The sequence below is a fragment of the Heptranchias perlo genome, chromosome 9, assembly GCF_035084215.1.
Source record: "Heptranchias perlo isolate sHepPer1 chromosome 9, sHepPer1.hap1, whole genome shotgun sequence".
Taxonomy (NCBI): domain Eukaryota; kingdom Metazoa; phylum Chordata; class Chondrichthyes; order Hexanchiformes; family Hexanchidae; genus Heptranchias; species Heptranchias perlo.
This window is the reverse complement of record NC_090333.1, coordinates 39,232,453-39,248,513: the sequence shown is the minus strand read 5'-3', so window position 1 is coordinate 39,248,513 and position 16,061 is coordinate 39,232,453. Positions and strand designations below refer to the sequence as shown.

The 16,061-nt window shown below is 42.4% G+C and overlaps 1 protein-coding gene across 4 annotated transcripts in view; it reads right to left on the bottom strand.

Annotated features, from left to right (window-relative positions):
• The window catches only part of agbl4 (AGBL carboxypeptidase 4), a 746,494-nt gene that overhangs the window by 581,426 nt on the left and 149,007 nt on the right, over positions 1-16,061 (bottom strand). For all 4 annotated transcript variants that reach the window (XM_067990246.1, XM_067990249.1, XM_067990248.1 and 1 more), the window contains exon 4: positions 3,752-3,846. In XM_067990246.1, the coding sequence (XP_067846347.1) occupies positions 3,752-3,846 (95 nt within the window). The remainder of the gene's footprint in view (positions 1-3,751; positions 3,847-16,061) is intronic.

Below are 16,061 nucleotides of genomic sequence, written 5' to 3'. Positions count from 1 at the left end.
CACCTCAAGAAAGATATATTGGCCATGGAGGGGGTACAGGGCAGATTCAACGGAACGATACTAGGGCTTAAAGGGTTATATTATGAAATTATAATGACAGCTTGCATAAACTTGGTTTCTATTTTCTTGAGTTTAGAAGATTGAGGTGTGATCTGATCGAGGTCTTTAAAATGATAAAGGGATTCGATAGTGTAGATACAGAGAAACTATTTCCTATGGTGGGGGAATCCAGAACAAGAAGGTACAATAAAATTAGAGCTAGGCCATTTAGGAGTGAAACAGGAGGTACTTTTTACACAAAGAGTAGTAAAAATCTAGAACTCTAACCCCAAAAGGCTGTGGATGCTGGGTCAATTGAAATTTTCAAGACTGAGATCGACAGATTTTTGTTGGGTAATGTATCAAGGGAAATGGAGCAAAGGCAGGTAAATGGAGTTGAGGTACATATCAGCCATGATCTAACTGAATGGCAGAACAAGCTCGAGGAGCTGAATGGCTTATTCCTGTTCCTATGTTCCAAATGTTTACTATCCTTTGCTTGTCCTCTGGTTCATGCCCATTTGCATCTTTTATGGTTATATGTATACTAAGAAAAGTGTAGAAATAATTAAAGGTGAAGCGGAAAGGAATGTGGGACTAGTAGTAGATTTATCGTTAACAGGCTGCATTCTCCTCCTTAGCAGCAAAGTGGAAACATCGCCAATCAATGTGAATCCGCCACTGAACCACTATAATTTCCTCCTGGGGCCCTCATTTGCTATGGATGGTGGATTTGGAGTAGTACTACCCTCTTGATAATTTTTCATAGCTCTCTAGGTTCAGGAATTGTGCCTTTGGATTGGAAAATTGTAAACATCACTCCACTATTTAAGAAGGGAGAGAGGAAGAAACCAAGTAACTACAGTCATGTCAGTTTAACATAGATTACTGGAATCTATCATCATACTCAGAGGGACTGAGTAGTTGGACAAGTATCAGCTGATCAAAGAGAGTCAGCTTGGATTTGTGAAGGTTAGGTCATGTCTGACTAATCTAGCCAAACTTTTTGAGGAGATCACGCGCATGGTGGATAGAGAAGACTATGTGGACTTTCAGAAGGCTTTTGATAAGGTTCAACACAGGAGATTATTCGCAAAAATGAGAGAATACAGAACTGGAGGCAACCTTGTGACATGAGTCGGTAATTGGTTGGGAGTTAGGAAATAGATAGGATTACCATTGCTAGTACGGAGGGAAATTCAGTTCTGATGCAGCCGTTAAAAGCCAGCTAAAGGGGATCATCACTTTCTGAATTGCAAGATTAGGAAGGACAGCACCAGTGTCTGAAGCAGCAACAGAAATAGCATCCTTGGAGGATGGGGGGGGGGGGGTGTCAGCAGCTGGAATGGTCCAAGATTCTCAGATGCATCTCTGTAGGTCTTGCTGGCTGGAGTGACAGTCAGAAGGGGAAGCCTGCTGGGCACTGAAGGCAGAAAGACACCTAACAGGGTGATGCAGGCTCTCTGGAAGGAGGCAGTCAGTGCAAACTGCACCACTCCTAGAACTGCTATACTGTGTAGGAAGAGATTCAATGATCTCATAAAGGTAGCCAAAGTAAGTCAGGCCTTTACCACTCAGAGCATGTAGTCAGCTCCTTACTTATCATACCCTTTCTCTCTCAGCATCTGGGTGTCAGAGGTACTCACTTCTGCAATGGGCAACCTCTTCAAAAACTCAAGTACCTTCTCCACTCAAAGCCCCTTTGCCAACTCACAATGCCTTTGTTTTAATTTTTCTCGGGATTTGAGCAACGCTGGCAAGGCCACATTTATTGCCCATCCCTAGTTGACCTGTGAAGCTAGTAGGGAGACTTCTCCCTTTACAGCTATAGTCCTTGCTATGATGTTGCTCCCACAATGGTGTTAGGAAGGGAATTCCAGGTTAATGACCCAGAGATGATGAAAGGATGATGATATATGTCCAAGTCAGAATGGTGTGTGAGTTGGAAGGGAACTAAGAGGTGATGGAGTTCCCATGACATTTCTGCTCTTGTCCTTCCTGATGGTCGAGGTTGCAGGGGAGAGTTGCTGCAGTGCATCCTGTATGCAATGCAGCCACAGTGCGCTGGCACTGGAGAAGTGGATAATGAATGCATTAGAAGGGGCAGCGATTAAGCAGACTGCTCTCTTCTAGATGGTATTTACCTTCTTGAGTGCTGTTATGGCATGGCTGGGGAGGGCGGTCAAGTTCACGATCAGGGAGGTCAAGGTGGCAATCCGCGAGATGTGGCCAGCAGCAATCCACGGTTTTAATGTGTGGTCGGGAAGAGCACTCTTGCTCTTCCCGGCTCCACATTCAGCTAAGTATTTTTAAGAAACGTACCTTTTTGGTGGCAGCCTGCAGTGGTCTCTTTAAGGATGGTCTGTTAGGCCGCATTTGGACCTGGTTTTCCAAGCGCAGATTGCCTCAGGGCAAACCAATATTACAGAGGAGGCCTCAATCAGGCATTAGGCCCCTTGTTTGTATATGCAAAGGGCCTAATGCCTGCTTCAGGCATGGGCCCTAGATGCCTATTTTGCTTGGTTTTGTGGTGACACTTTATCTTCTCAAATATTTTAAAGATAGCCGGGGTTCCAAATCAAACCTGGTTATTTCCTGGCCAAGATGGCTCAATATCTCATCATGCACTCCACTTGGTAATAGACCATATTCTGTTCTGAATAATTCTTATTAATATTATTGAATAAATGATTATCACTTTTTTGAACAAAAGTATCAATTTTGCCAATTATTAGGGGGCGGGTCCAAGTATCTTAAATGAGTTATATTCCAGTGTTTCAAACAATGCCACCAGCACAATAAGTTACATTTGAACCAAACTTTACAGTTGCTAACATATTGCTTAATGCTTAATTTCAGTTTTCATGCATGACAGAAATTCCAATACAAAATGACCATTTGAACTTTACACGAGAACCTCATTATTCTGATGCTTCATGAAACAAAACTAAAGACTTTTTCAAATGTTGTCACTGAGCCCAATGTACATTAACAAACCTAGGGGTAGATTTTCCGGCACTGCAGAGAGTGTGTACCTGAGGCCTCATCTACATATTAGGGGCGAACTGCCTATGCCTGTCACACAGCTCGCCTGATGGGAAAAATCAATTCTGGGTCGCCTGCCTTGCCGGCAGTGGCCCCCAGTTAAGTCCCGGGAGAGGTGTTGAAGCGGGCTGCAGGGTGGGGATGGGGTGCGATTGTGCTAACTGTGGAGTCAGGGAAGCACTCCTGCTCCTCCAAGCTCCACAAAGATTTGAAAAAGACCTACCTTTTGTTGGTGGCTGCAGAATTCTGAGTGGGGCATGCCTGACATCTGCTCTGCTCATCCAAAACCAATTTCAGCGAGGGGTTCTTCAACAGGAGGTAGGCCCCTCATTTACATATCCAACAAGCCAAATGTCTGTTTTAGACACTAAAAAAATGGGCCCAACAAATTTAGCAGTGGGCCAACCTCTGCACTGATCGGGCACAGGCCGTCCCACTGCTAAATTGGTATGTGTTCTGCCCGTCTTACGCCAGAAAAATGGGTGCAGTGCATATCAATTTCTACCCCCTATCCTTTATTAGCAATGTCATAGGTCTTCATTTTTGATGTTTATAAATTAAAAAATAGTTGTGCCTATGTTTAAAACCTAAGTTAGTCTAGTAGCAAAGGGAAATCCAACATTTTTGTTGCCACAATGATTTGTAACAAGGCTTAATTTTTTTTTACCATTTTGATCTGCTGGTAGACTTTACAACTGGTGTCATTCCATCTCTGTAGAGACTCTTGGTTTTGCTGAAGTTGACAATGTTGAAAATTACCCTCTACAAAGAATTAAACAAAAATAAGTTGATTAAAACCCAATACTTTTCTGTAAAATATTTATTTAAAAATACAACTATGGTCTGTATAAATGCATATTCAATTAAAAGTAATGGAATCTTAAAGAAATGTTTTTTGGAAACTTCAAGCAACTGGAAGTTACATTTGAAATTACATTTTTCTTCAAGTTACATGACTTCATAACCATCATGTCAAAAAGTATCAATATTCACATTAAAATAGGCATCAAAAATCTAATTGAAAAGTTACTGCTTTTTTAAAATTCCACTGTTGTATAAAATTTGATTACATTTATGTTTAACTCTCATTGTTTTCATTGTTCACAATACATAGCACAAAGTTGCTATTCAAATTGCAAAGGATGAAGAAGTTGAATGAATTTTAAAAATAGCAACTAAACTTCATTTAAGGAGACACTGTTAAAATGCAACTATCTTTCTCATCTGAGTGAAGTTCAAAAAGGAAAACAGGAATGGGGCTCATGAGAGAACAAGTGAGATATTGGGGGGGTTCTCCGCTTCGAGGCAGAGTTATGGCATGGAGGGACTTCCATCCACGCTTCTGTATCCGCCCCACCCTGACTCATTTGCAGCAGGGGACTTTAATTCCATGCACATAGCACTTCACAGGCCACTGCAAGAATGTTTGGCCAGGACATAGGGATGCTGCTTTGGATGTTCAGACACTTGCTAGCAGGCCAGGGCTGCTCACAACCATACTGGCAATGGGACAGCAATGCTTAAGCAGCTGTTTGACATTGAGGAGGATGGCCCTTGCCCATTTTGGATCTGTGGGGGGCATTGGCATGGGCAAATTTGGATTGGTACCACCACCCAGCATGCATTCGGTCAATTGCTCTCTGCACTTATAGGAACATTTGTTATGATCTTTTATGATCCTGTCTAATTCCTTATAACAGGGACTAATTTTGCTAAGCAACTGCATGTGCTAAAAGTCTTATGATCCTACTTGCCTTGGAAGCCATTGTCTAGTGAGATGCACTATAAATTTTACTCTTTTTCTCTTCCTATATTTGCATTTGCATGTTGCATCAAACATGTCCCCTATCACCAGCATCAACAGAGATACTAGCTCCCTGGAGAATGTAACGAGTGAGTATGAGGAATGGTCATTGTGTGAAACACAAGTTACAAGTAAGGGTCAGCAAGTAGAAGGGACGGGAGAGAAAAAAGAAAAATGAGCACAGGCTTGAATTTCTACTGAGTGTGCCATCAGTTAATACAGGAGCAGAAGGCATTTTCCACATCTTTTCAGGTTGCCATGAGCCGCCTGAAGCAGCTGGCAGAGAATGTGCAACATCTCTGAAATCCTGTGAGTGGGATTTACTCAAATGGAGTATCGCAGAATAAAGGGCACCTTCACAGCCATCTGCAGAGGAGCCCCAAACAATGAGAAAACAAGCACAGAAGAATGTTCTCTCACAAGCACTGGTAACTGGCACCATTGAGACTTTGGAGAACTGCTGGGACTGTTGCTACCAGATTTAACTGACTGGGAGATTGTAAAGAAAAAACAGTGATGGCAGCCTATAGCCACATCAGGGACACCCTAAAGACTGCTCTCATGTAGATCACGAGTCATCTAGCCGGTGTGCCAACATCAGCATCTGAGCCAGAGAAAGGTACAATGAGGCAACATCCTCTCACAGTCCACAAATCCTCCCACTCCAGCAAGGCTCCTTAAAGGATTGAGAATGTTCTAGAGAGCAGGCAGGCTCCAGGAACTACTGCATCATCAAACATAACTCTAGCGGTTGCAGGGAGATTGTATGACACTGCACCCAGAAGGTCAAGACCCAAAGATCATCCCGGCAGGGTTGCAGCACTCAAAAGCATCAGAATTGATCCTCCCACTCAGGGAACACTTCAACATAGCCATAGGTTGAAAAGGACAAGCACACTTCATTCAGGCACCAAGGAAACATGGATGTAGAGTTTAGAGCACATGACCACTGCAAATAGCAAACAATAACAATCTTTTTATTTCTCCTTCATTTGAGCAGTGTTTATATGAGTCGGACCTTGGAAAGGGAATCAGTGTTGGGCTGGGGTTGAAAGATGGAAGGGCAGTTTGAGTGCAAGAAATGGGCACCATGTTCTTGGGACTGCAACATGTGGGTGTTCATATGGAAAACTAAAGTTCATCAGCGCGGGAGATGTCCATTACTGGAAGTAGTTGTCTAACAGAGTTCTGCTCCAGTCTGCCTGCCTGTACAACACCTCTGTCCATGCTGCCTTTCTCCTGTTCCTCATCCTCTTCCTGTGGGGCTGCAGAGCCATGAGCCTTCTCCTCGGCCTTCTACATGCTCACATCTATTTAAATGACAAAATTGTGCAGCATGCAGCAGACTGTGATGATCTTGGAGATTTTGACCAGATTGTAGAGCAGACTCGACCTGGCTGGTTAAAGTTTTTTTTGTATTCGTTCATGGGATGTGGGCATCGCTGGCAAGGCCAGCATTTATTGCCCATCCCTAATTGGCCTTGAGAAGATGGTGGTGAGCCGCCTTCTTGAACCGCTGCAGTCCGTGTGGTGACGGTTCTCCCACAGTGCTGTTAGGAAGGGAGTTCCAGGATTTTGACCCAGCGACGATGAAGGAACGGCGATATATTTTCAAGTCGGGATGGTGTGTGACTTGGAGGGGAACGTGCAGGGGGTGTTGTTCCCATGTGCCTGCTGCTCTTGTCCTTCTAGGTGGTAGAGGTCACGGGTTTGGGAGGTGCTGTCGAAGAAGCCTTGGCGAGTTGCTGCAGTGCATCCTGTGGATAGTACACACTGCGGCCACAGTGCACCAGTGGTGAAGGGAGTGAATATTTAGGGTGGTGGATGGGGTGCCAATCAAGCGGGCTGCTTTGTCCTGGATGGCGTCGAGCTTCTTGACTGTTGTTGGAGCTGCACTCATCCAGGCAAGTGGAGAGTATTCCATCACACTCCTGACTTGTGTGTTGTAGATGGTGGAAAGGCTTTGGGGAGTCAGGAGGTGACTCACTCGCCGCAGAATACCCAGCCTCTGACCTGCTGTTGTAGCCACAGTATTTATATGGCTGGTCCAGTTAAGTTTCTAGTCAATGGTGACGCCCAGGATGTTGATGGTGGGGGATTCGGCCAAGGTAATGCCGTTGAATGTCATGGGGAGGTGGTTAGACTCTCTCTTGTTGGAGATGGTCATTGCCTGGCACTTGTCTGGCACGAATGTTACTTGCCACATATCAGCCCAAGCCTGGATGTTGTCCAGGTCGTGCTGCATGCGGGCTCGGACAGCTTCATTATCTGAGGGGTTGCGAATGGAACTGAACACTGTGCAATCATCAGCGAACATCCCCATTTCTGACCTTATGATGGAGGGAAGGTCATTGATAAAGCAACTGAAGATGGTTGGGCCTAGGACACTGCCCTGAGGAACTCCTGCAGCAGTGTCCTGGGGCTGAGATGATTGGCCTCCAACAACCACTACCATCTTCCTTTGTGCTAGGTATGACTCCGGCCACTGGAGAATTTTCCCCCTGATTCCCATTGACTTCAATTTTACAAGTAGCTCCTTTGTGCCACACTCGGTCAAATGCTGCCTTGATGTCAAGGGCAGTCACTCTCACCTCACCTCTGGAATTCAGCTCTTTTGGACGAAGGCTGTAATGAGGTCTGGAGCCGAGTTGTCCTGGCGGAACCCAAACTGAGCATCGGTGAGCAGGTTATTGGTGAGTAAGTGCTGCTTGATAGCACTGTCGACGACACCTTCCATCACTTTGCTGATGATTGAGAGTAGACTGATGGGGCGGTAATTGGCCGGATTGGATTTGTACTGCTTTTTGTGGACATACCTGGGCAATTTTCCACATTGTCGGGTAGATGCCAGTGTTGTAGCTGTACTGGAACAGCTTGGCTAGAGGCGCGGCTAGTTCTGGAGCGCAAGACTTCAGCACTACAGCCAGGATATTGTCGGGGCCCATAGCCTTTGCTGTATCATAAGTAGCATAAGCTTTGTTTCAGCATCCCTATCATGTGTCTCTCCGAAACTTTAGTGGTGGCATAGGCTATATGCTATACTGATAGGTGAGGGTTTCCAACTAGGTCATCAGCTATGGCGGCAAAGGAGATTTCTAGTTCCTCAAATGCCATTTTTTTCATTCTCTAGGGCTGGCCAAATAATGGAGACACTGTAGAGTTAAAGCATCATGGCTGTTTTTTTTTAATCGTTCATGGGGATGTGGGCGTCGCTGGCAAGGCCAGCGTTTATTGCCCATCCTTAATTGCCCTTGAGAAGGTGGTGGTGAGCACCTTCTTGAACCGCTGCAGTCCGTATGGTGAAGGTTCTCCCACAGTGCTGTTAGGTAGGGAGTTCCAGGAATTTGACCCAGCGACAATGAAGGAACGGCGATATATTTCCAAGGCGGGACGGTGTGTGACTTGGAGGGGAACATGCAGGTGGTGTTGTTCCCATGTGCCTGCTGCTCTTGTCCTTCTAGGTGGTAGAGGTCACAGGTTTGGGAGATGCTGTGAAGAAGCCTTAGCGAGTTGCTGCAGTGCATCCTGTGGATGGTACACACTGCAGCCATGGTGCGCCGGTGGTGAAGGGAGTGAATGTTTAGGGTGGTGGATGGGGTACCAATCAATGGGCTGCTTTGTCCTGGATGGTGTCGAGCTTCTTGAGTGTTGTTGGAGCTGCACTCATCCAGGCAAGTGGAGAGTATTCCATCACACTCCTAACTTGTGCCTTGTTGGTGGTGGAAAGATTTTGGGGAGTCAGGAAGTGAATCACTCGCTGCAGAATAACCAGCCTCTGACCTGCTCTTGTCGCCATAGTATTTATGCGGCTGGTCCAGTTAAGTTTCTTGTCAATGGTGACCCTCAAGATGTTGTGGTGAGGGATTTGGCGATGGTAATGCTGTTGAATGTCAAGGGGAGGTGATTAGACTCCCTCTTTTTGGAGATGGTCATTGCCTGGCACTTGTCTGGCATGAATGTTACTTGCCACTTATCAGCCCAAGCACTGAGAGGCCCATTTATATTACTTGCCGCTTTCTGTACCCTTGGTGGGACTGGCTGAGATTTCCAGGCAACCCCAGTATCCTGCCAATCCCGCCTCCAAAAGTGACATCACAACTGGGAGGCGGGGTGGAAAAAGTGTTCACCTCCTCCCTTAGAAATTTGTCACTGAGGCCAAAAAGAGGCAGCAGAAATGGTTTTTGTCCCAAATTCCTCTTCCCCCAACCACCCCCCAAGATTACATTAATACCGCACCAAAGGCTGTGTAGGATTTCTAGACTTGTTTTTTTTTGCTAATGTGCATGTCGACTATAAATCTGGATTTCTAATTTTGGAAGCCAACTATAAACTATTGAGTTTTGCTCTCTTTTGTGCAGTCAGCAGCTGAATCAATGAATTGTTTGGATTTTTATTAATTAACAGGCAATTTAGGTGATTAAGAACTATGAAACCAACATTGTAACAGATGATTAGCAAATTTATTGCCACCACTATCAAATTTGTGTATCACCAATTCAACAACAATAAATTGCTGGTCAACCTTCTATTTGAAAGCAGAAGAAAAGTTATTTTACTAAAAGGGCAGAATACTCTCTTCATAGTCGCCCCTAAGAAAAGCAGTGATATATTAGTCTTCTCAGCTGTTTTCACTTGAGGGAAAGCCATTCACAACAAGAAAAGGCAAAGTCTTATTTGTAATGATAAAGCTCAAGCCTGATTTTGACAGATTTTGGTTATCTTATCTGATGGCTCAAAAGCTTTTAAATCTAGAGCAGTTGGTACTTTTCTGGCATTCAACCAGCTTTCTTGAACCTCAAATGTTTCTTTCCTTCCCAGAAATGAATTATGGAATGATGTAAACAGAACACAAAAGTCACAAATAAAACATCTTTCTCAGTGAAAAGACAATATGAAAAGTCTTGAATTCAGCATTGCCAACTTGTAGGAAATATATAATGTCACCTGCTTTTGCGAATTTAAACACTATTATGGAATATTCAGGAAGACAACAGCAAAATTGGATAAGAAAAATATGTGTAATAAAATAGTTTATCTTTGTTAAATCTAAGCTAGATATGTTTACAAGACATTATTGTTAACATACAAATTAACATTGTGCTGATAATATCTCTAAGGCTAATGAATAAAACTTGAAAACGTAATTAGTCCTGATTTTGCAATGTGACAATTTTGAGTGTCGCACAGCCATTATAAATTAATCTTAGAAAAAGCGTAATATTGTTCTGTTACACTGTTGAGATTTAACACTGAAATTCTGCTAAATTGGCTTTCATAATCATCAAAAAGTTTATGTGTGCAACTGAGCAAATTTTGGTCATTGATATACCTGCAGTGAAGCAATAAAAATGTTTGTTTCAACATTATTTTATTATAATGAGTATCATTTAATTTTATATCTATAAAATATGATTTGTACTGAGGTATGGTGTCAAACCTAACTTTCTGAAAACAATTATAAACAAATAGCTATAATTCACTTACAACTAGTGGTACTATATCTAAATAAGCTGTAACTTTCATTTGCAGCATTTCATTATCAGAGTCTGCAAGGTATTTAATAGCTTCTACACCTTGATTAAACTTTTGAATATGTATGAACGGGAACTAATTAATGCAAAGGATATCTGATGGCAACTAAAGATGTTACTTTAAATATGCTAAGAATGAAAAGACTATTTAGGAAAAGGCAAGAAACACAATCTACATTTCCTGAGTTAGTTTCATGAAATTACAAGGTTGAAATGCTGCTTTTTGTTATTGAATATTATCAATAAAATTCATTAACAGATTTTAAATAATTTTGCAACATGCTGTCACAAAGTAAGAACTGATTGTTTAGTTTAATTAAAGATCAGGCTGTGTCTGTTGATCAAAAAATCCAATGGGTTTATTTCCTTGATATAATTAATTGCTTTGATGTGCAGGAAAAAATTGTTAGAAATATAACATTTACACCAAATTATGAAGAGTGAGATTAGCTACCTTGTAGGATTTCATTATTCTTAAAATGATAGCAGCCCTCACACACATTGGAACTTGTCCAACCTTGATTGTTGCTGGGGAGATCACATTTTTTTTTACCCCCATGTTATTCCTCATGTGATCCCCTTCTCCCAGCCTGTAAAAAGGTCCAGGGCCTGTGCAATAGCTCAGTTTGTTTTGATCTGCACCATGCTAAAATGACTTCCTCAAAAATTTCCCCCAACATAAGAGATTTAAACCACAGGAGGGCCTGAAGGGTTAGTAGGGAGGGATTATGGTTTGTTAGCGAAGTTCTCATTCAAAGAAGGATGAAGATCCTATACGGTAGCTAATCTTACTTTCTTTGTCACTCAGACATTCCTCATACACCAAAGTAATACCAAATCAGAAGGCGAGAGACCCCAACTCTATCCCTAACAGATCTTCCTAAATACCAAGTATATATTTGGTGTTAACCAAATTTAAACAGCAATGACTAGCAAGTGTGAGAAGAGCACTGCTGCCTTAAGGAGGCTGCTTTAAAGATATTGCTAATGGAAATCTGACTAAACACAAGTAGAAGCAGAAAAGCCCTAAAATTTGGAAAAAAAGTTCCACTGAAACTCTCAGCCGGTTTTGGCCTTCAGCAGGTTAAGTGCTGAGCTTGAAAGGGAGGGAGAGGAGGCCGCTATAATTGTATGTTGCTTAGAATTATGACTGTAGCATTGCATCTCCGTTACCAAGTATTAACTTGCTATTTCACAGACACATCGCAAGAACTGTAGTTTGTCCCATTACCATTCTGCAAGGTTTTCAATCCAAGCATATATTTAAGTTAAGTTTGAGCACATTTGCCATTGAACATGGTCTGAAACATTATTTTTATAGACACACAAAGGATTTTGTACCGTGGTGGGCTTCAATCTGTGATAACTTGAAGCAATTTGGGGGACTGCATGAAAATATCGTACATCCAGAGTAATTCTGCAAACTGGTATGGCTTGGCCAATGTGGAACCCAGAGCAGATTTAGATAGTCAGAATTTGGGGTGGCAAGATGATGTTGCATGGAGGCTATCGTACTGGAAAGAGATTATAAGTCACACAAATTATTATAAGTGAGCCTTCAAAATCCCAGCCATAATCCTATAAAGGCTTGCTAAGTGCAATAATCAATTTACAGACTGAAAGCTACAAGTTGAGATTTAGCCAGTTTCTTCACTGAATGTGATCACAACTCAGAACCAAGCTATAGGGGTGGATTTTAACTCCCTGGCGGGAAGCTGGGAGAAGGGGGTTGGGAGCCCTCGGACTTCCCACCTGGGATTCTCCATTGGAGACCTCAGCTGATTTTAATAGCCAGGCCTCATTCACATCCTGCCAGCCAACTGCCCATCCAAGACAGGCGGATAAAAGCAGCTGGCCAGCTTCGTGCAGGTCGGGTGCCCCGCACAATCGATGAATAAAGTCAATGAATAAAATCAGCACCAAAATGTTTAAAAATTAGCTACCAAGTATTCTGAGTTTGAAAAGGAATGTTTTAAAGTTAGCAGCTCAATTTTTTATTTAGAAGAAAAATTAGGACTAATGCTTCAGCAATTTTCCATATCAAATTGGGAAAGACACAATAGTTTTGCAAGTGCATATATCAGTCAGCAACTCTTGCTTTCCAAATCATTCTAAAAGGGCAGGGGAGATGATATGAGAGAGCTATTTAATGTTTAAAGTCTCATTAAAGTAAGCACCAACACAATGCTTGTTCAGAGATTCAATGAGACTTCTTTTAACGCTACCTTACTATAACATGATATTTGGCTGGATCCCAAGGAGCACATGATAGCAAAGGTCTGCTATATATATTCTCCACTTTTTCTCAATTCACAAGTTGTTCTTGTTCTATTAAGTCATCAATGCAATCTCTGCATTCAGTTTTACAATCCTACCAAGAATCAACGTAAGTGAAAGAGATGAAAAAAATGTACAATAGGAAAAATGAGATACGCAGTTTAATCCATTTGTGAGTGCCTCGTAGCCTTTGCACCCAGGTAATAAACAGTGTATTTTGCTATGTATCCTCTATGCAGTAATTACTTTGACTTAAAGTTCGCTCTAATATCAGAAATTAATTTTAACTTTTACAGACAATAGGGATGATTTTACGCTTCTTCTGTTGCAAGCATTGCATTAGTCAAATTTGAGATTGCAGCAACTTGGCAGCAAATGTTTTGCTTGCCGAACTGCGCGTCATCGGTTATGCACCCAAAAACTGGCTATAACCAATTTTTACCCCAATATCCTCCCACTCATTTCAAGCAACGCCTTAAGAAATTTGTTAGTTTTACATAAAATAACAGATACTTGGCAATGAGTTTAAAAACTGTAATCTAATTTCAAGGTTTAGATTATATTTTTAAGCTACTCAAACTTTTTGATACTGCTTATTATGTCATATAATTAGGTTATAACTCTCTGATTAGATTATAATTTTGAAATAAACTCCCAGGTATTCATTATTCAACATATTACTTACTGCATGTGCACTTTTCATGTTAACATTTGATTCTGTTTTTGAGGTATAATAGACATGTGCTAGCCTTAGCTCAGTGGTAGCACTCTCGCCTCTGAGTCAGATGGCTATGGGTTCAAGTCCCACTCCAGAGATGAGCACATAACCTAGGCTGACAATTCAGTACAGTACTGAGGGAGTGCTGCACTATCGGAGGTGCTGACTTTTGGAGGAGACGTTAAATTGAGGCTCTGTCTGCCCTCTCAGGTGGACGTAAAAGATCCCATGACACTATTAGAAGAAGAGCGGGGGAGTTCTCCCCAATGGAGTGTCCTGGCCAATATTTATCCCTCAAAATACATCATCTGGTCAATATCTCAGTGCTGTTTGCAGGACCTTGCTGCAGCCATTGTTGCACATACCTAGCAACAAAGGTCGGAACTTGTATTCACAGGGACCGTGTCAGCAGGAAGCTAGATCCAAAGCTGTGTCATCTCCTGAAAGGCCACCTGCTGCTAGTATGCCTTATAGGATTGGCACAGTCAGTGACAGTACCAGTCAACTGTAGCCTCAAGTCCAAGTGTGCTGCAATGTAGACTTACAGATATGTGCAAAGTAGTGACACAGTGGGTGACCTCTCTTCGCAAACACTTTATAGCACCACCTTGACTTGAGCAGCCATCGAACAGGACTCAGCTGCTCCATTACTTATCTCTAGACTCAAATTTGCACATATAAAATCAATGGGATGAAAATCGGGCAGGTTATACAATGGGCGGGCAATCCTCTCTGCCAGAGTACCATACAGGAAATGAAGGTGAAAATTACCCCCACGGCTTTTTTTCCCTTCATTCTATCACTGCCTCTGCCCCTTCAGCATTTGCAAATGCTGCTTCCAGGTTTAGGTGTTTTTTGAGCCTTTCCAAACCTTTTCAGAATTTTTGTCACCCTATGTGGCACTTCCCTTTAATTGCCTCTATCCCTTTTAATGTTCGCTGATGCACACTGTTCTGCTCCCATCACTACTGTATACCATGCGCCAGCCCAAAGTTGTGAATAACTATGCAAATGATTTGATCTGGGGCACAAGGTGTTCAGAAAAGATAGGAAAGGAAAAAAAGGAGGGGGGTGTGTCAGTATTGATTTAAGGAGAATATTGCAGTGCTGGAGAGAGAGGATGTCCTTGAGGGGTCAAGGGCAGAATCTATTTGGTTAGAGTTAAGAAACAACAGAGGTGCCATTACACTACTGGGTGTATTCTACAGGCCACCAATTAGTGGGAAGGATATAGAGTAATAGTGTAAAGGGCAAAGAAGGGGAGCAATTGCTGAAGTGTGTTCAGGAGAACTTTCTTGAACAGTATGTTTCTGGCCAATGAGGAAGGAGGCATTACTGGATCTGGTTCTAGGGAATGAGGTGGGTCAAGTGGAGCAAGTGTCAGTGGGGGAACATTTAGGGAACAGTGATCATAGTACGATAAGTTTCAGATTAGTTATGGAAAAGGACAAGGAGCAATCTAGAGTAAAAATACTTAATTGGAGGAGGGCCAATTTCAGTGGGTTGAGAACGGATCTGACCAGGTAAATTGGAATCAAAGATTGGCAGGCAAAACTGTAATTGAACAATAGGATGCCTTTAAAGAGGAGATAGTTCAGGTACAGTCTAGGTACATTCCCACAAGGGAGAAAGGTATTGCAACTAAAGCCAGAGCTCCCTGGATGAGGAAAAAGATAAAGTAAGATGAAGCAGAAAAAGGGGGTATATGACAGATGTTAGGCTGATAATACAAGTGAGAACCAGGCTGAATATAGAAAGTACAGAGAAGATGAAAAAGGAAATAAGACAGCCAAAGAGAGAGTATAAGAACAGACTGGCGATAACTTAAACGGGAATCCAAAAGTCTTCTATAGGCATATAAATAGTAAATGGGTAATAAGAGGAGAGGTGGGGCCAATTAGGGACCAAAAAGGAGATCTATGCATGGAGGTAGAGGGCATGGCTGAGGTACTAAATTAGTATTTTGCATCTGTCTTTTCCAAGGAAGAAGATGCTGCCAAAGTCACAGTAAAAGAGGAGGTAGTTAACATACTGGATAGACTAAAAATTGATGAAGAGGAAGTACTAGAAAGGCTGGCTGTACTTAAAGTAGATAAGTCACCCCGGTCCACATGGGATGCATCCTAGGTTGCTGAGGAAAGTAAGGGTGGAAATTGCAGAGGTGCTGGCCATAATCTTCCAATCCTCCTTCGATATGGGGGTGATGCCAGAGGACTGGAGAATTGCAAATGTTACATCCCTGTTCAAAAAAGGGTATAAGGATAAACCTGGCAACTACAGGCCAGTCAATTTAACCTCGGTGGTGGGAAGCTTTTAGAAACGATAATCCGGGACAAAATTAATAGTCACTTGGACAAGTGTGAATTAATAAAGGGAAGCCAGCATGGATTTGTTAACGGCAAATCATGTTTAACTAACCTGATAGAGTTTTCTGATGAGGTAACAGGGGTAGGGCAATGCGGTTGATGTTGTGTATATGGACTTTCAAAAGACGTTTGATAAAGTGCCACAGAATAGGCTTGTCAGCAAAATTGAAGCCCATAGAATAAAAGGGGCGGTGGCAGCAAGGACACGAAATTGGCGAAGTGACAGGAAACTGAGAGTAGTGGTGAACAGTTGTTTTTCGGACTGGAGGAAGGTATACAGT